Below are 21,137 nucleotides of genomic sequence, written 5' to 3'. Positions count from 1 at the left end.
TCAGGTCACGAAATGGGTTCGAGTGAACCAGAGACCCCGAAAACGGCAACGAAGGGAGAAGGAAGAGGTGTTTGAAAAGGTAGGGGTCCCCGAAAGAGAGTACTGGGTGAAGGTCTTGATAAATAAATCTCTTCTGCCCCCGAGGACTTGGTCACAACAATAGAGTAGCAATTTTAAAAACAAGTTTTTATTATAATAAGCCATAGATTAAATTTTTGCGGATAGTTTTATAGAAATATTGGTTGATAAGCCTTATGATCAACATACTATGTTCTTCTAAGTAAAAATGACCCGGAAAGATTTGTTTCATGCTCATTAAAAGAGCAGTAGGACTAACCTGGGTTCCGTTATTATTTTAGACCGGTAGTGTTTATTATCACAGTGTTAAGGTACCTCTGAAAAATGAAAAATGTTCTGAATAAATCTCCCACAATATTAGGTTTGTGTGTTTGGTTGTGGTAGACACAGTAGCACACTCACTCACCTAGACTTTAAATTGGACTTATCTCAAAAATGGAGAGAGATGAAATAAGTGGATTACTTTTAAAACACTAGAAGGGATTTTGTTTACAGTAAAGCAAATGAGAAATTTGTTTTCCTAAGTTTAGCATTTCAGTATGTTACTTAGCAGAAGTTTGGACTGCCTATTTCGTCCTGGAATTGTATTAAGTTAAAACTTGGTTTGTCATTGTGATAAATATTATGAAATATGGTAAGTAGTCTGTTATTTTCTAAGTGACTTTTATTGAAAACTCTTAAAAGTGAATAATGTTTTTACAAATGTTATAGCAGGTATGATTTTTGTTGCTTTTGCTTAATTTCGGTACTGTTTTTTGATTCTTGATAGCACCAAGGGATTAAAATAGCGGTGGGTTGTTTTTCTGCTGCTAGAATGTATGATGAATCACTCCTGATTCTGAAGCCAAATTCTTGCTGATAGCATTGCTGCCAACTTCTGTGATGTGTTGCCTTAGTATGGGCATTGCAGTGTCGGAGAATGTGTACAAAGCACATCATAATGAAGGTGATACCAAAGTTTCAGAGTGCATTTAAGGATAGCAGAGGGCAGCTTCTAAGAGAGTTGGAAAAAGAACTGGCCTATGAGTATGGTTGTTTGTAGCTAGACATTCAGTGTGTGCGAGAAGTGGTACCTCAGCCCTTTCCTTTTTAAATAGTCATATATGTCACATAAGTTAAACAGTCATAGAAAAAGTTGTCATTTTGAGCAGACTTGAGTTTTCTGACCATACCTCAGCATGTTATGGAAGGTTGTATATAACTTCTTGGTTTAGGTGTTTTTAAAATGTCTGTGAAATGATGAGTGAGATCATAAAAATATCCAAAGAAGGAAAAGAATTATGGCTTGCTTAGTATTTGTTTTAAAAAAGTATTGTAGCTATTACTTTTTAAACCAAAAATAAGATTACCAGAATGCACAGTGTACCATGGAGAAAAGAAGGGGAAGCCATTATTTGTGGGTTACTAGATATTGTCACTACCAAAATCTGAACTAGAAGTAATCACATCTGTGACACCAATAATCTGATCACTGCATCTTCTGAGAAGGGGTGTGGGGAGGGAAACTGAGGATTTTACCTTCCAGGAGAATGAAGTTCCTTGCTCAACCATTTCCCCTTGTCAGAGGCTACTGTATTAGAACTTAGAGGGGGGATGCTTCTCTGCCTCTTCTTGAAAAATACGGGCAGGAGTTTTAAAGGGAACATGAAAATAAAGTAGGTTGGGACTAACATTCAGAACTTCCTTTCAAGGAATGAAGCTCTTATAGCTGACTAGTTTTGAGGGTAGAGGTGGGGAGAGCAAGAAGATGGGAAATTTCAGAGTTGCACCACAGAATATTAATTATCGGTGTTTCCAGTCTTTTCTCCGGCTCTGCACAGCACTGCCGAGCCCTTTGCCCACTGTTTTGCCTCTGCCACACCCAGGAGAAGGTTCGAAGATCCAAGAGGCAAAGCATGTACTGTTTCCAAGGGCCAGGTGGAAGGGAGTGCAGTGAGCAACCAAGGACATTATAGCAAGTTCTGAAAGGCATTAGTGCTATCCTGCAGCTGGTAGGTGAGGTGTGTCCCCCTATTCTGAAATACAGATTGAATTCTTTGATAATGAGCCTTCATTCTGAGGTCATGTGTTAACTTTTTGCTAGGATTTGAAGCTGTTATTAGTGGGAACCTGTGTAGTTCACTTACTGTTGAGTGTCCTCAGTTATTTTTTTAAAATGTCTACCACGCCACGGTAGAAGCAAATTATTCAATTTCTCCTTTTTCTGCACCCACTTGTTTCTTCTACATTAAAATAAAACTATGATTATTTTGTGATTTTATTCATTTGATATTACTATAAAATAAGTAAATGAGTTTTAGTCATTCTAGTAGGTGCACATTTTAAATCTAGCTGTTGCTTCTATTTGCCTACGTTGTGTTCCTTGCTGCCTTTTCATCCCCTGCGTGCTGCCCTCTCCTCCATCCCCCAAGTGTCTGTCTGCAGCTTCAGGCCTCTCAGGATTCAGCGGAGATGAGTGAATTTGGTTAAGTAGTCTGTAGTAACCATGCTAGGGTCATAACACTTTTCCTCTGATAGGAGGGTGCAACTTTTACTGCCTTGTGGAAAACAGAGCCTTCTGACATGCCTGAGAAAGGAAAACAGCCAAGGGCAAAGCCAGACTCTGACAACTCGAGTTGGGCAAGGCACTGGGAGTGAGGAACATCTTACAGGAGGTGTTTGTTTTCTCCCATGAGGAAAATCTTGAAGGTGCTGAGTGGTAGGCACAGCCTGATGTAACTTGAAATACTAGTTGAGTTTTTCAGTGATCTCAGAAGGCGAAGCAAAACAAACTCACCCTGTGCTCAGCTGTGGGTTAAAATAACGAATAATGAAATAAAATAAATTGGGTGACTGAGATGTACCACCCAGATAAAGTGATTTAAAACACTCTCCTGGCATTCCCTGGTTTCTCCCACCATCATTCCCACCTACCAGATAGTTGTCGTATCTTTCTATGCTGTCTTAACAGGTTTTAATTTCTTACCTCTCTGAAGATGCATCATTCTCTCTTAGGCATCTTCTGATACCTTCACTGACGTTGATTTCCATTTTATTTTCGCTTCATATTTTAGCCCTTTTCCCACTGGTGTAAATGAATTCTTTTGGTTTTTGTTTTCTTCATTTAAAAAGACAAAATTCCCCTCTCTTCTGCTTCTGGTTCTCAGGTATTTTCTCCTTCCATTCTGATACTCTTCTTTTTTTATTTCAAGTTCCTTTTATTTACTTTGAATAATTTTTACAACAGAAAAGCAAGGAGAATATGAACTAACTGCACAAAGAACAATGAGGATGAATGGATTAGCAAGCTCTACAAAGAGCAAGTCAAACAATTGCAATTGCAAAAGTGAATTGTTTGTGTATATTTAAAAGTAATAGATTTGACTAAATGGCTATTGGTTTTGGTAGAAGAACACAGATTTTTTTTCTGTTTTTGCCTTTAACTGATTTAAAGATAAATACAAATTATGCATCACAATCAGAGATTAAGGGATAATGTTTTTTATAAGTATAGACTTGTAAAATATAAAGTTTTAATTTTATCAGTATTCTAAGGATTAGAATATATAATCAAATATTATTTTATAAGATAGTATATTTAAGGAAAACATATGAATAGGGTATGATTCCTTTAGAGGAAGAAAATTCCAATTTTCAGGTTCAAAAGAAGCACCCTTCCTGGTTTATGCATGTCTAACCTCAACCTCCTGGGCTCAAGCAATCCTCTTGCCTCAGCCTCCTGAGTAGCTGGGACTGCAGGCACCCACCACCACTCCTGGCTAATTTTTCTGTCTTTAGTAGAGATGGAGTCTTGCTTGCTCAGGCTGGTCTCGAACTCCTGAGCTCAAGTGATCCTCCCACCTTGGCCCCCCAGTGCTAGGATTACAGGCGTGAGCCACAGCGCCTGGCCTCTAAGGTTGGCTATTATTAACAAGCGATCCTTTATGTGCGTTAGTGTGTTTCCAAGCCAGTGGTCTTGGCCAGCGTGAGATCGTCTGGCCTCTGTTAGGATTAGTCGTAACGAATGCTAGGTGCAAATGCTTCCAACAACAGCACCCTTTAAGGTTACCTTAATTATTCGTTTCTGCCAGAACCTGAAAAACAATACTCTTAAGCTTCTCATTACTTAAATTGTTTAAAATGTGGTGAACTTTTCCTTTAAATATCCAGAGTGAAGCATGAAAATCTGGAAGGATGGCTATGAAAAGTGTGGCCTGCGTAGTATTTTAGTGGCCATTTTAATTGGGACCAAACGATAAATTCTGTTTTCTGAGTCTTTAAGAGAAAAGAAACCAAAAAACTATATTCTTTGTGATAATATCCTTCCTAAATTCTGGCATATTTTCACTCTATTTTGATTTCTTTTGTTTCCTTCTATACACTTGACTGTGAACCACAATCAATGATAATCTTAGTTTCAATAATTCTCAGACTTTAAAAATTGTATATGTGAAGTCCAACTTGGTTTATGCATTTTGCAACATTTATTGTTCCTTTTAAAATTTTATGTGTTGTAAGAGAATACTTTTAGTTCTAATATTGAAATACTCAAAATGATAAAGGTAAGTACAAATTTTAAACTGTTTAACAAAGTGCTTTACTGTTGTTTGTCTTGTGACAAAGGTCTATTTTATATTCTGTTTATGATTTCTGGAAACCAATATTAAGACTAATAAAAATTATTTGGCTCTTTCTTAGACCCATAACAGCAGATGGTGATTGTGTTAGGCTTGACTCCAGAGCTGTCATCACACAGCTTAGCAAAATGGCACAGGGTGAACCTAGGGAGTGCTGAACCCAGGGTCCTTTTACTTGATAGGAACTACCCTGCATTCAGCAAAATGGTAGGCTTAGGCAGGCACTCTTATGCAACTGAGGCAGCATTGGAGTTGAGTGGTTTCCCAGGCGTTGATGCCCTTGCCTCTTTTTGAGAGGGCTGTTGCCCTGTGAGAATTCATAACTAGTTTACATTTATATAGCTGCAGTCTTTTACAATAGCTTCATTGATACTTGATTTCCATAGAAAAGCTTTATGGATTCTAATGAGTCACAGCTCTTGAGGCACCAGCCCGCCCTCCTTCCCTCCCTTCCTCCCTCCCTCCCTATCTGTGAGTGGCTTTGTGTACTGTGTTGTACTGATTGTGCCTTTGGATGACAACTTACTTGAGTGATGGGGGGAGGCAGAGTAATTTATTAAAAGTAATTACAAAGAAACCAAACAAAAGGAGTAATTACAGTGCTGCTAATATGCAATTCGTTATTTTATTGCTGAAATATTTGGAACTTCTTTGAGATTCTTGGTCTTATTTGTCAGTTTCTCTTTTTCCCTTGTAAATCTCTAACAAATACATAATTTATTAAATTCTCTGTATCCAGGTCTCAAGTTAGATCAGGTTTCATAAGATCTTGGCTTTTTTTGCTATTTTTTTTTTTTTTTTTTTAAAGCTGGACCAAGGAAGAATTCCTGATAAAATGTATTTTTGGTGTCTTCAGGAAGGAAGTCTGATCTGTGTAATTTTATACCATTAAATTTTTAACTGTTCTGTAGATTTATTTTTTTTAAGAATCTGTAGTTTTAAAAAAATGTTTTGGGAATTGTAAGTGTTCTAAAATTCCTCCCCATTTTTAACTGGCATAACAGCGAAAGTTAAAGTATAGTCATCCACTTACCTTCACACACTTACATATTTAAAAAGAATCTTTGAATGGAACTATAAATATAAGAATAGCTAACACTTGTCATATGTCAAGCACTGTTCTAAGAGCCTGACTTGTAGCAGCTCATGTAAATGTACCATTACGGTAGAGTCACAACCAGCAATGTGACATTAAGATGTTGTAGACTGCATCGAACACTTTGATGAAGTGTAAACAAGTCAAATTGCTGTAGAAAAGAACGCTTTGGGCAAGATTTTAAAATTCTTTTTAGTGCAGGTTATTGATAGTCTTAGACTACCAGCATAAAAAGCACATATTTCTAAATTAGGAAAATCCCAGCTAGTATGTATTTTGAAAACAATTGAAAGTGTGCAGATAATTACACTACTGTTGATTTTAGCAGGTTGATGCCAGCAGCCATCAACTCTTCTATGCTATAAAAGATGAAAGCCATTTTTGTATAAAACGTAAGAGTTCGGCTGGAAAAGGGAGGCAGGCAGAGAAAAATTTTGTGGCTTTTTAGTTACTTTTATAGGAAGCATTAGTTTCATTCCTGTGACAGAATGCTTTACTTGGCAGTCATTCTTATCTTAGGCATTTTAATGAGCTGTTGTTTTGTGCCTGGGTCTCATATGGCACTAAGATGTATTTTTTAAGTAGCACCTACTAGGCTAGGACCTGCCATTGTTTTCCATTGTTAATCTTTTATTGTAGGAGGCCGACACTAGCGTTTATCTTTAAGTGCAGCCAACATATATCTCATTTATATTTCTGGGACTGTGCACACAGGAAGAGTGATACTCAAGCTGCTAATCCCCAATACTGGGAAAAGGAGCTGGTCACATGCAGCCTCAGTATTTGTTGAGTGAATTGGATGAACGAATTCCGCAAAAGGCATTTATTTTATGAATTCATACCTGGCTATTATATTTAAAAAATTTTTTACTATTCAAATTTTTATTACTTAGTTTGTCTTTTAATAATAAAGGTTTACATTAAAGACTATTTGGTGGTGTTTCTCTGGTTTTATTGTGGGCAATCTCTTTCATCTCTTCTATAAAGAGAGCTCGGAGCCAGGAAAACCTGACCCTGGCCTCAACTCTGCCACCTAATCATGTGCCCCTTGAGTTTATCAGGTGACTTTTGCATTTCTTTGAAAATCCTTTTATTTAATAGGGCAGTTAAACCCATATATTAATTGATAAAATCAATACATTTGGCCTTAATTTTTTTCATATAGTTTTGTGATACATTTTTTTCTTTTGTCGTTTGGTGTTTAGGAAGGCTTCTGTTTTTGCTGTAGTGGTTACCTTTACATAATAACACTTTTTGGGGGCCCTTGTATGTTGATTTCCTGCTGTTAGCAATAGAGAAATGAGATATTTACCTTTTCTTTCTTGTCCCCTCTTTATCTTCCATTATGTGACTTGAAATATCTTTTTTTACTTCCAGGTAGATACCTATAAGGCAGTTGATGGTATTTTCATATAATCTTGCCATTCCCCGCTTCTTGATAATTGTACTCTATGTACAATGTCAGAGCATGTAGACATTACATACTATACCGTATCCTTTATAAAATCACTTGGTTTCAATTCCTCAGGTCATATTTAATGTTCATCATCTGCTTACGAATTGAGGTCTCCAGCCATTTTTGAAGCTAGTTCCCTAGTAGAGTTCTCGGGACGAGCTTGGGGCAACTGTATTCCCTGAGTTTTGGCACTTTTTAAGTTTGTGCTCTTTATACATGAAGGTCATTTCAGCTAGATTTAAAATCATTAGCTCATATTTTCTTTATTTAAGTATCTCAAATATGTTATTCCATTGTCTTCCTGCATAAAGTCTCATGCTGTCTCATTTCTTTCCCCTGGAGTGACCTGGTCTTTTTTCTTAGACATTCAGATTTTTTTCAATAAATTCCAATGATTTTACTCTTAATGTATTGTTGCCTTGTGGGTCATTTTTCCCAGTTGTCACTTGGCTTTTGAGCTTTATTTTCCTCATCTGTAAAATGAGAATAATTTTTGTGCCTGCTTACAGAGTAGGTTTGAAACCAAAGAAGATATTGACATAAAGTGCTTTAAATTTATTATTTACTATCTTTTTATTCTTTAAAGTCCCTTGTTAGGAACTTTGAAATTTTGAGTGCTTTGTTTTGTGGACATACGGACTTGGTTGACTTTATGTCTGTGAGAAGTAGACAATGGATACTCAGTGGAGTCTTCTATGTCCTGGCAATAAATAAACTTGTCTGCATTCCATATGGTAAGCAGGCTCTTTGCACCCACTCATGGAGGACTACTGGATTAAAAGCAGTGGTGCTTTTTGAAGTATCTCATCTAGAAAACTCCTTCTCCATTTTATTGTTCTTACTCTTACCCGTCATGTTAATTTTCCACTCAAAACTCTGGGTATACATGATCTCAGTTCATATGTGCATAGAGCAATATGCAGAAAAAAATTAAAGCATTCTATTTTTCAGATCACAAGGATTGCTGAAAACCCAAGTCAGCCTAATCAGCCAGCACATTTTATTGAATTCATTGTATGCAAGGCCCTGTATAAGAGGCTGCTGGGAAAAAACAAAGAAACGCAAGAGATGTCATTTCTGGTCATGGGGAAATAAAACATACAACATATCAAGATCACTTACAAAGCAGCCTGTGATAAATAAATCCAAACCAGCGTAGCACAAACTAAGGATATGAGTATATGATGCCTTTTACCTGAGGCTACCCTGGACTAAAGTTTCTGTGCCTGGTCCTTGTTTTGATAAAGAAACCCTTTACACATGGAGGCTGGAAGTGATGGTGGGAAATTGGGTAATTGAATTAACTGAATCCATTGTAATGCTTTTACCTGATTTGTAAGCACAGGTAGGGGTTTGATTAACGTGAATGGTAAATAGTGTTAGTGTCTTTTTTTTGAATATGATTTTTAAAATAAATTCATCCACGTTTTGCAAGTGAGGCTAGAACCCATCATAGAAGTTCTGCCGACACCTATGAATCGGGGTGATTTGGAAATCCAAGGCCAGAAATGTAATACTGTGTATAACACGTTCCTTATCAAATTCTGTATTTATGTAAACAACTTATTTACTAACTTCATTTCATATCCACAACATACAAAATCCTGAATAAGGAGTAGAGTGTACAGAGATTAATATTAATAGAATACAGTCCTCAAAGGGTTTACAGTTATATGTAAAAAACTTTATAGAGTCGAAAACAGAATTGAATCAGACCTATATCAGGTGCAAGAAAAGTACAGTAGGTATCCAGAACATTTTGGATCTCTATAAGGGAAGGAGTCATGTCACTCTGGGCTGTTTTTATTACCTGTAAGCCCTCGTTCAGGCTGATAAGTAGAATATAAATATTTGTTCCATTTCATTCAACTTTTGTTATCTCGTATAATTGAGAATACCATAACTTCTGTTTTTAAAATTCAGATCTTCCTCATAAGCAACTACTCAAAGTATGAAATTAGTATTTATATTTGGCTCATTAGTGTGAAATCAAAGTGCTACCACAAGTTTAGGCTACCTCTGTAACTGGGAACATAAGGATTTTTAGTCTGTTTCACTCTCACTTTATTTCCTTTTATTTGCATTGAGAAGTTTTTTTTTTCCTTCCCTCTAAACGTGGTTTCAGCGCAAAATGAGACATCAAAATGTTTTAGAATTAGGGATGCTAATTTTAAGTTCCAGAGTTTTTCAGAGTTTCCCTCTCTTATGACTTTCGAATGTTGTATTCTGTCATTCAAAATGCATCCCACATTCAGCACCACAGATTTAGCATGACCTCTTTTTTTAAAATGGTATTTAAAAAATAGTTATACACTCTTTTTATCTTTCTGATGATGCTAGCAGATAGACTTGCCAAGTGGGCCACATAAATATATTGTATCCAAGTTATTTAACATTTTATGTATCTTAATATAAGTCAAGAAACACTGGCTTTCAGAGCCTGTGTTCTGAACCATAGATGTGTGAAGATTTGGATTTTTATGTATGTGAAAGCAGGGAAACAGACTGATTTGCAATAATGAATACTAAGGAAAGCAAGTGAAGTGGAAAAAAATGGTCTCAGTGTATGTTTTTACTTTTCTGGCATTTTCATAGATAAGGCAACAGTCATTTTATGTGGCCTCATTGGTTACTGAGAGTCATTTAATTTTCTGTGACAATTTTCTACCATTACTTTGGCATCCAAGAAAAAGATAGGAAGGGCATGAGATGTTAAATAGGAATTGCAGGAAGAATCTGGGAGAGAAGCAGAATGTGCCTCTTGATTCTGTTTATATACAGTTGGGTTTCTGGTTTTTTTCTCTTTAGCTATCATATATACACAAACTTTGGTTTTTAATGTTGAAGATGTACAGTCATGTGTTACTTAACAACAGGGATATGTCCTGAGAAATGTGTTGGTGGGTGGTTCTGTCATGCAAACATACAGTATACTTACACAGACCTGGGCAGCATAGCCCACGGCACACCCTAGGCTGTATGGCATAGCCTTGTGCTCCTCGGCTGTGAACATGTACAGCATGTGACTATGTTGAATACTGTAGGCAATTGTAACACAGTGGTACATACCTAAACATAGAGAATGTACAGTAAAAAATATAGTATTATTATGTTATGGGACCACTGTCATATCTGCAGTCCATCATGTATCTATGGTCCATCATTGACTGAAACATCATCATACAGTTCATGACTGTACTTCAGCATTTATCCCTGCTGATAAAGGCAAACAGTGCTGAGTACCCCCACAGACAACAGAAGATGATGATTCTTCGTCTCTTAATGACTTTATTGAGCTATATGTCATATATACTTTATGTGCCATAAAGTTTACCCATACACAGTTTGTTGAGTTTTTAAAAATTTGTACAGTTGTGCTGCTGCCACCACAATCCAGTTTTAAAATATTTTCAATACCCAGAAAGTTCCCCTGGTGTCTATTCACAGTCAGTCCCCATTCCTCCTCCCAGACCCAGGCAACTGCTGATCTGCTTTCTGCTTTATGGTTTGCCTTTTCTAGAAATTGTGTATAAATTGAATCATACGCTATTTAGTCTTTCAGATCTGGTTCTTACATTTATTGTAGTATTTTGGGATTCAGTAGTGTTGCATATATAAGTAGTTTGTTCCTTTTTATTTTAAAGTAATGTTCCATTGTATGGATAATACCACATTTTAGTTTATCCATTTACTGGTTGTTAGATGTTTGATTTTTTTTTTTTTTTTGCAGTTTTTGGTCATTATGAATAACGCGTCAGTTCATAATGAACATTGGTGTAACTGTCTTTGTGTAGACATATTTTTCATTTGGATGGATACCTAGGACTTGAATAGCTTGGCCTTATGGCAGGTGTATGTTTAACTTTTTAAGAAACTGCTAAACAGTTTTCCAAAGTAGCCACAGATTTAACATTTCCACGAGCAGTATTTAAAATTTCTAGTTTCTCTACGTCCTCATCAGCACTTGGTATTGTGAGACTTATTTATTTTAGCCATTCTGGTGGATGTTGAACCATGCTTTTTCTTATACTTAATGCTTTTATTTCTTGAGAGGATATGTAAGTGTCTAGATACCCTAATTATGCTTTTGTCTTCCGTTTCACAGATCAGAAGGCACTGGCCCAGGAAGTGGGAAATCTAAACATCTCACTCAGGATTCCCAAATGAGTCAGTGAACCTACAGCCCTCATGCGTCAGTTGGAGTTGTAGCAACTGCTTTTGTTCTAACTCTCAACTCCTGTGACTCAGAGTCTTCTGTGTCCTTGTAGCATCATTAGGTGTGGCTTTCTTTTTATTTTTAATATGATCTGTTCTTACCCTCTCTGGAATTATGTCTGATAAAGTGCAGTTTGTTTTCTGCAGAAGTTGCTAGCATCTTGGAGAGGCTTTCCTCTCTCTGCCCTTTAGCCGCAGTGTACAGGCATTGGGTGGTCAGGCCTGGCTTCCGAGGCTGGCCCCACAATGACTGTGCAACCACGTGTCATCCTGTAAAGCGAGTAGAAATGTGCCTTGTCAGAGCCTTGTGGGAGTTAGTGAGGTGACTTCTCCAAGACAACTGGCATTCACCAAATATTTAATGCATTTTAGAGCAACTCTTCAAAAAAGGTTGTTAAGGGCTGATTACCTGATGGTATGTGGGTAGTAATGCCATTCATGTTTTTTTCCTCCTCCATGACAGTGAGACAGGAAAATATTCCTAAAATTATTTATAGACTTAAATAAAATTAAGCTTAGTTTCTTCCTGTAACTTTTCTTTGGCCAGCAGCAAATATAGCAATAGTACTTTTATGAGTTTATATGTCCCTGTCTTTTGGGTTTATTCAAGAAAACCAATTCTGTTTCTCAGAGCAACTGTATTTCATTTGCATCCCTCTTCAATTGGTCCATTATAGTAAAATAAATTGTCATTGTTCCTCTTCCAAACTGGAAGCTCCCAAAATGTTTTTTTGGGTGTTGATAAGATTTGTATTCTAGCAGGGCTCCATTTTAGATCAATCTGTAATCATTTTTTATATACTATAAGTCATTGATTTTGTTTCTTTTGCCCAAACAATTTTGATTTGAAGTTCCTTTGAGCTTATAGTGCTACCCAGCTAATGAAAGGTATTTAATATTGGGCCCATCTCCTCCTGCATCATCACTTTGCAGTTTCCTATCTGAAGAAAGTTGCCAGCTACCTGTTACTTTTTGCTAAACAGAATTACAACATTGTATTTTATTTTGCAACGAAAAGGGAACTCTAGTTGTCTATAAAATGATTATTTTCTCTGAAATGATTATTGGTCATGTTAAGTTTCTAAATGTTAAAGAAAACATAGTGTTTTGGATCTGTGGAAATCTCATCTTGGTACCATAGTGCTACACAAAACATCAGGAAGAACTAAGAAATCAAGGCAACTTCAGAAAATAAAATCACCACTAGCAAGAAGTTGTCTAAAATAATAGGGAAAATTATAAATCAAGCAACTAGAGGAATGTGCCAGTGAATCTAATGTTATAAAACCTACATAAAGTCCAGCACTTGAGGCCCTAAATACATGTGAGTGCTGGGCCTTAAAAGAGAAAAGCCATGAGCCTGGTACAATGGCTTGTGCTTGTAGTCCCAGCAACTTGAGAGGCTGAGGCTGGAGGATCACTTGAAGCCAGGAGTTCAAGACCAGCCTGGCAACATAGTGAGCCCCCATCTCCAAAAAAAAAAATGTTTTAAATTAGCGGGGCATGCTGAAGTGAGCCTGTAGTCCCAGTTACTCGAGAGGTTGAGATGGGAGGATTGCTTGAGGCCAGGAGTTTGAGGTTATGGCAAGCTATGATTGGGCCACTGTACTCTGCAACAGAGTGAGACCTGTCTTTTTAAAAAAAAAAAAAAATGAGAAAGGAAAGTCGGGGAGGAGGATTGTCACAGGGAAAGTGGAACAACTGAAGTTTCTGTTGAGCACTTTATTTGGGAGAAGCCTTACAAGCTTCTCTAATTCAAATCCATGTTTTCCATGTGAGGACATGGTGGCCCTGCATGGTTTTGACTCACAGGGCTGCATACTGGCCTGGGACCAGAGCCTGGGTCTCCTGTCCCCTTTGTTCTTTCCAATTGTGTACGTAGGCAGCTCCCCAAAGTAGGGCATGCAGGCAGAGCATCTTTGGGTTCCAGGTAAGGAGAAGTATATCGAGGTGGGCTGTCTTGTATTGTGGGACACAGACACTGGGGAAACAGAGAAAGAAGGTCTGGGAGACTCAAGATGATACCCCTACCAGGCTATCCCCTATGGATTGGAAACACATCCAAAGGTAGGGCCATTTTCTCGTTTATTGAGGACCTTTCCATTTTATCTAGGAGTAGACTGAGTCAGATTTTGAGGGTTCAGTCATTCCAAAGAGCAGGCCAAAGAGCAGACACTTTGCATAGCTGAGTGTCTGCAAGGGTTGATATGAAATTGTACTTTTCATATTAAATTAGTGAATTTTTCAAGCCACAGATTATTTGAAGTTTTTGTGATGCTTGTTAAAGGCCAAGCAATTGTGACATGAAATATTTTTTTTCTTTGTTTTATTTTTTGTTTTTTTTAATCAAACGTGTGACCAGATAACTAGGCATTTTATTTTGGAACACAGTAAAGGCACTCTCATGAATGGCCTTTTCATCAATCTGTGCGGATATTTTTTAATATATATGTTAGTATTTTTTTCTAAAATGCAAAGCTGATTTCCATGTTTATACATATTTATACCTTGATATATTGCAAATTTAGAGTTATATAAAGTTTTTCTGCAGTCCGTCTTACTTGGTTATCTGCTTATAGGCCAGATCAAACCACCCTCACCCCCCAAAGCACTACTGACAAAAGTAATGCTAACTTGGATTATGAAGGGTTTAGTGCCCCAGAACTCTCTGTGCTACTGGTAGGGCAAGGTGAGTAGGAATAGTATGGTTTAGGAGAAAAGCTGCTTGTATTTTCTCTGTAACACAACTGGCAGATACAGAAGGATAGTCCCCTAAATGGGCAGATGAAGAGAAAACGTAGGTACTGGGGCTGATTCAGACTTACAGAAGGCTTCCTCTCTTCCCCTCCCAGCAAAATGAAAGGTGCAGGGGAAAGGCGCCAGATCATACTCCCACATTGAGAATCCTGGCATTCTTTGAGTCTTTACTGGAGATTAAGTCATTGACTTGGTCAACAGTAGCATTACTTAATCATCATAGAGCACCAGATTATCATCAGACAAATCTAAATGATGCTGAATTAGCTTCCAACAGAGGATTACTGACGTGCCAGTGTGCGTGTATAGCTTGGGTGGGTGGGTGTGCCTGCAGGAGTGCACATGTGCTCACATAGACACACACACACTCCGTTTAATTGGCCTTCGGCCTCAGAGCAGGGGAGTTTTGGGCTGAGGCTTGCTGTGTGACCACAGTCTCCCATCTTGGATTGAAGCTCCAGGCACTATTTCCAGAGCTGGTACTGTTTGTATCTGACTCTGACTCATAGTCTGACCAATGCTTTAACTTGTAGAGCAGTGGTCCCCAACCTTTTTGGCACCAGGGACCGGTGTTTCATGGAAGATGATTTTTTCCATGGACTGGGGCAGGGTGGGAGGGATGATTTTGGGATGATTCAAGTGCATTACATTTATTGTGTACTTTATTTCTATTATTACATTGTACTATATAATGAAATAATTATATAGCTCGCCATAATGCAGAATCAGTGGGAGCTCTGAGCTTGTTTTCCTGCAGCTAGACAGTCCCCTCTGGGGGTGATGGGAGACAGTGACACTTGAAGTGTGTTGCTTATGTCCAGTCTACTCTGTAATCTCTTTTTGGTTGCTGTCACTGCAGAAAACCCTTCTTCACAAAGATAGGATGTTGGAAATGGAAGCAGGCTTTTCAGTGCTTTTGTGACAATCTCAGAATATTCCACTTTGTCTTTAATCCAGAACATATGGAAATTTGAAGTCATTTCAAACATATTTAAGGCCACCATCATTTGCGATCTCAAGCAGTTGATCCTCTTCCAGCACCAACAAAGTCGATTCGCCTGGCTTATTCACAAATGGGTTGAGGATACATTCCTTCCCAATTTGGGGGTCTTTTGTGGCTGGGAAGTAATGCGCAAACTCTTTTGAAAACTGAGGTAGGTGATCATGCACCAACTGGGAGAAAGAAGGCCCTGGCTCAATCTCTTTCAAAATCTCTGCTAATGTTTGAAACATGTCAAAAATGCCAGTTTTTGCCTCCGTAATTCCAGTTTGGCTTTGAATGCAGCCACTTTATCTGCCGACTTGAACACAGTTGTTCTCCCTTGAAGTGACAGATTGTTGAGGAGGTTGAATATGTCATACACGTAAGCAAGTTTTGTGACCCATTCTGTGTCACTGAAATGTGCTGCCAGTGGTGACTGTTTTTCTGAAAGAAATCTCTGGAGTGACCCACGTAACTTGGAAACTCTGGCTAGTGCTCTACCTTTAGAAAGCCGTCTCGCTTCTGCGTACAAGAGAAGACATGTGTGCTCTGTGTCCTCACAGAGCTGAGCAAGAGTTGAGTTAAGGACATGTACTTTAATGTGGTTGGTAATTTTAATCACATCCTGCAAAACATTGTTTAGTTCAGATGACATTTTCAGTTAGCCAGCATTTCTGTATGGATGACACATGCGTAGACTCACATTTAGAAGCGATCTCCTTGACCTGAGTAGTGAAACCAGAAAGCTGTCCAGTCATGGCAGCCACTCCATCCATGCATATACTGACACAAAATAACCAATTCAGTTTTCCTGATAGGTAATCATTCAAAGATTTGAATAGTTCTGCAGCTGTGGTGTTGGTTCACAACACGAGTGCATATAACATATTCTCAGGCACATCCTCCTGAAAAATATATCACACAGAAACATGCATCGTTGCCTTGCTGTCAACATCAGTAGACTCGTCAACCTGGATTGCGTGCCACGGTGACTCATTAATCCTCTCTAACTACTGTGCCTCAGTATCCCCTGCAGTTTCATCAATTCGTCTAGTTATGGTGCTAGCTGAAAGAGGAACACATGTAACCTTCTGAACTGCAGCCTCTCCTAAAAGTTCACGGCCAGTGTCCTTAGCAGCAGGCAGGATCAACTCTTCACCAATAGTAAAGGGCTTCTTAGCTTCAGCAATGCAGTTAGCCACTAAGAATGATGCTGTCTCTGCAGACATGTTTGATGAAGTGGTGTCCTTCAATAATTGCCTCTGTTCTTTGTGTTCACATTTTTTTTCTTTTGAAAAACTCCAAAGGCTTGTCTTTTAATGCAGGGTGCTTGGTCTCCTTGTGGCCAAGATTTCATGGCTTCCTTGGATAGCTGGTTGCCATGTATTATACAAAGCGGGCTTGGAGAATGTGAATCACCTGTTGCAATAAACCTGTAATTTAAGTAGGACTCTTGGTATTTTCTTTTAAATGCAACTTTCAGTTTGTTGGCAGTGTTAGAGTCTTCTGCTGTCTCATCATTGGATCTTTCTTTTTCCCTCTTCATAGAAGCTCTCCAGCAACATTTGTTTTTGATTCATTTTTGCTAAGGTTAGCTTGTGGGCTTAACCAAAACTGTGACTGAGACAAGTGTACAATGCGGGGGGGGGGGGGGGGGGCGGGCAAGGCCCCAAAAGAATTGTAAATAAAATAATGGGTGGACCATGTGTGGACTAAATTATCTGATTCTGACCTAAAGCCTGCCAACAGATGCAGCTGCACAATTGAAGTACATCAACTCACTTGCCACTGTAATGCCTGCCACCAGGTGCAGCTTAATTGTCACTTGCCACTCGCTGATAGGGTTTTGATATGAGTCTACAAGCAATTGATTTATTATGGTTTCTGTGTAGTCAAACCTCTCTGCTAACGATAATCTCTATTTGCAGCTGCTCCCCAGTGCTAGCATCACCACCTCAGCTCCACGTCAGATTGTCAGACATTAGATTCTCACAAGGAGTGTACAACCAAGATCCCTTGCATGCACAGTTCATGTTCCAGTGAGAATCTAATGCCACCGCTGATCTGACAGGAGATGGAGCTTAGATGGTGATACAGGCTATGGGGAGCAGCTGTAAATACAGACGAAGTTTGCTCACTTGCCCACTACTCACCTCCTGCTGTGCAGCCTGGTTCCTAACAGGCCATGGCCTGGGGATTGGGGACCACAATTCGTGTGTAATGCAAAGTCATCGTCATCATGAGCCATCCTAGGGAGAGGCTTAGTAGAAAAAGTGAAGGTAGAGCAAACTAGGCTCCAGAACAGAAGGCAAATAATAATTGTTTTTTTGTTTAGTTTTGCTTAACTTTATATTTTTTGGAACTCCTGATAGAGTTGTAGATAATCAAAAAGAAGAAATCAGACTTGTTACAGTACTCTTACTCTTGTGTTCACATTCTTAAATAGGAGGAGAGAGGAGAGTAATGGAATTGTCAATTTTGAACATAAACTCATAATTTCTGTCTCTTATTTTTGGTCTCAAACCTGTTTTAAGATCATGCACTGTTGCAGAGAAGGGAAGGGGGTACATTATAAATATGTGTGGACTTCAGTATTCTTATTTCCTGTCTTCAGAATGATCTTGCAGGCATTTGGAGGAGAAGGTAGATCATTTACATGAAGATTAAGAATCAAGAAGAAAGTATCTCTGTGGTATTCTTGGGTGGGGTTTTTTCCTGTGAAAAACTGTTACCAGCATATTTGGAAATACTTCGTTATTTTTTTAAAGACAGTTCTTTATATCTTCATATCAGAAATAATACAAAATTAAAATGCAATAGCTGTTTTAACAGTAGCTCAGTAGAAAGAGTTCATTTGTTGAGAGCATTTTACTTCCCAAGCAGTTTTCTTGCTTTAGTTTTTTTTAGCAAGAAACATATTAATCTATTGGAGATGGACACTTTTTCCCCTTTTCTCAGACCATGTGTGTTTTCTATAAACTTTTCTCTCACACAACTTTGGGGATGGCTGCAGCTGATGTGGATCCTATAGTCATATGGACTGATTAAAATCGCATCTTCAACCCTCCCTACCTTTTTTACATTGGTCAGACTAGCCCGTGTAAGCCTTAGTTTACTCATCTGTAAAATAGTTATAACAGTAAAACATTTAGCAAAGAGCTGCCATTGAGTATTTGCTCACAGACTGTAGTTACTAAAGTAGCCGGTGATGGGCTTTTCCAGTGCTGTTTTCAGACTTTAGTCTTTTGACATCTGTGGTGTAGTATGAGAACAGAAGGAGCCCTGAGAACCAATAGGATAGGCCAGGAAATGTAGGTACAGGAAGAGTGCCAGGAGGGCGCACGTTTAGAACATACCACGGTGGCATCTGTGGGCCAGCTGAAGTGTCTCCAGCTTTAAGACCAGGGAGGCAGCCGATTACTTCTCTGGCAGAGCCCAGCCGCAGGTGCAGGCCTCTTTCCCAGGCGGACTGCCCCATAGGGCCACTCTGTCCCAGACAGATACTGCCTCAGTTTCTGTTGGAAGTTTCCAGCAGGTTCCTCCAAAGGGAGTTTTAGTTGAGGTCATTGGAGCTGTTTTATTGATTTTGGTTGAGGTCTTAGTGAGTTCAAGTTACAGAAGGTCAAGTTACCCACAAAAAATGTTTGTCTGATATCCTGAGCACTGAAGAATTCCAGGAAGCTTAAAAAAAAAAGTGTTGTGACTCCCCTACCCCCAAACAACTACAGAGGTCTGTGTTTATGATAACTATTATTCTTGTGTAGAGTTGGCTCAGGATAGTGAGTAACTTTCCCTAAGCCTGGACTTACTAACAGAAACCCGCTTAGACACTGAAGAAATGGGTCCAGTGTTTGTCTCCACTATGAGTAATGGGTTATGCATGATTTAAAAAGGCTTCTCAGAATGGCCTTGCTTATGTAATCAAGGATCAATATTTTCTTAAAAGAAGTTTTTATAGGTAAGCCATAACATTGCTTGATAATCAGACATCATTTTTAAGTAGTTAAAAGGGTCATTGGACAAAGCCCAGTGGACTGGTGCTGGCTTCCTAATTGCTAAGGGCTGAAATTCTGCGTGCACTCTAAATTATGAACATGCTTGAATTTTTTATGGGGAAAGAAATTATTTTTTATGTTGGATAATTTTCATGTCAAATGTTAGATTAGCCAGCCAGCCTTGTCAGATTAGACAGGTTGCCGCTTTTCCTCACTTCTTCCCTCGTTTTCCCCTGTGAAGTTTATTCCAGATAGTAAGGAATGAGAGAGAACATGGGAGGGGAACATGGGGAATGTATCATGAGAAAATGCTACCAGCTGGTTATTTTCATTAGTCCTTGGCATTCTTGGAGTTTTCTTACCTCTGTCGACAAAGAGCAGCAGTTCAGCTGCAAGCTCACATGCGGTGAGGGGCGGCATGGCCTCAGTGGGCCTCCTCGAGGCTTCTGGAACATTCTCCCTGCTTTTTCCCAAGCAGTGCTCCTCCTCTCTCTCGACAGTGAGAGCGACTCTAGGGATTTCCTAGGCCAAGAGAAGTGCCACCCAGCTTTTGGCCACAGCAATTTTCAGACTTAGTATTTGTGTGACCCCTATGTGAATACTGACTGCCCTAGAAATGGTGATATTTTCATACTTTGGGCCCAAGCGTGTGGCCCAACATGCCAGTGAGGCCTTTTGGCTAGTTTGTTTGCCAGAGTGCCTCTGAGCAGAGCGAGAATGTTGGTAGGGAGAACAGTTTTATTGCTTTCTTCTCAAAATAGAGGAAATACTCAAGGGGGTGGTCAGAGAGGAGGGGATAAATATAGCATTTCTGATTTCCTGCCTGTTCTACTCTTTTCCACAGCATTTTATTTTTCATAAGGTGGATTTTTGTTCTATCAACTTCAACTAAAAATAATTCCATACCATTTCTGTTTGATTGGGCCTCTTACTTATGCGCTTGTTACTATTTTGTTTCCTTATTCAGAAACTTTTGTACAGGGAGTTGTAAGATGGTCTTAAGACACTTGCCTTCTAGACCTGGTACATGCATTGTGGCCCTCTGGCTGGGACCTCCTGTGAGTAGGTAGTTGGGGCAGTCTTGGTGTTCTGGCTGTGGATGGTCAGAAAACCCTGGAGACTGACAAGCTTGTCCTTGCTCTTCCTCTGCCCATGACCCACTTTCCCAGCAGAGGCTGTTCTGTGTGCTGGTCTTCCCTGCCCCTTCCAGCCTTTCATCAATAAACTGTCGGCCACAGCCACTGCAGACACAGCCACATGTTGCTTCCTTGTCCACAGCAACAGTGCTGTATTCCATTCAGTGCCATGTTGTAGGGACAAGGGGTCGAGTCTGCAGAGCAGAGCTAGGTTATGTTGGCTCTTAGGCCCGACCTAGCTAAGTACAGCAGTGAGTTTAGTGGGTGCTTGGCAAAAGTTAATTTGTCACAAGATGGAAGGGGAAGGCAAGGTCATCTTAGGTTATCTTAGGTCATCGTGCATGGTCTGCCTGCTTTGCAGATTGATATTTTCATTGTGTATAATTATTAAGTCGACACTGATTTTAACAAATAAAACCTAACTTTGAGGTTTGGGAAGTTAAGTGGCTTGTGTTAGATTTTAGGTTACATAAGCAAAGTGAGAATTTCTCTAGTTTCTCATTTCCTAATTGTTCAGAATGACCATTATCATGCTTAACATAGGTGTCTTGCCTGGGTTTGCCCATTTAAAAAGTCCTGTATTCCTAGGGCGGTGGTCATAATTGCCAGTGGACTCCGCCGGTTCCCAGGCCCCAGCACTGCCCCCGCAGGCCGCCAGCAGTAATGAGTGAGCTCTGCATGGTTACAGTCTAATAGGGCTGTGACCCAGTTTGAACTCTGTAATGAGGAAAGAGCAGATTTATTTGCTCCCCCTACATGTCTCCCTTCCCCCATGCTCCTTTATTATCTTTAAGAGGAAATTGGAT

General features: G+C 39.1%; 1 protein-coding gene across 5 annotated transcripts in view; it reads left to right on the top strand.

The window, feature by feature from the left end:
* LOC123646463 (aminopeptidase O (putative)) overlaps window positions 1-21,137 on the top strand; it is a 349,846-nt gene that overhangs the window by 266,153 nt on the left and 62,556 nt on the right. For 3 of the 5 annotated variants that reach the window (XM_045563458.1, XM_045563463.1, XM_045563460.1), the window contains one exon: window positions 5-79. The exons of 1 other annotated variant lie outside the window; for it this stretch is intronic. In XM_045563458.1, coding sequence (XP_045419414.1) covers window positions 5-79 — 75 coding nt within the window. Of the gene's footprint in view, window positions 1-4; window positions 80-11,351; window positions 11,524-21,137 lie in introns of all 5 variants that reach the window. One more of the 5 variants, XR_006737901.1, reaches the window with a different exon arrangement.

The sequence above is a fragment of the Lemur catta genome, chromosome 10 (genome assembly GCF_020740605.2).
Source record: "Lemur catta isolate mLemCat1 chromosome 10, mLemCat1.pri, whole genome shotgun sequence".
Classification (NCBI taxonomy): domain Eukaryota; kingdom Metazoa; phylum Chordata; class Mammalia; order Primates; family Lemuridae; genus Lemur; species Lemur catta.
The sequence above is the reverse complement of the archived record's forward strand: the minus strand, read 5'-3'. Positions and strand labels throughout refer to the sequence as shown.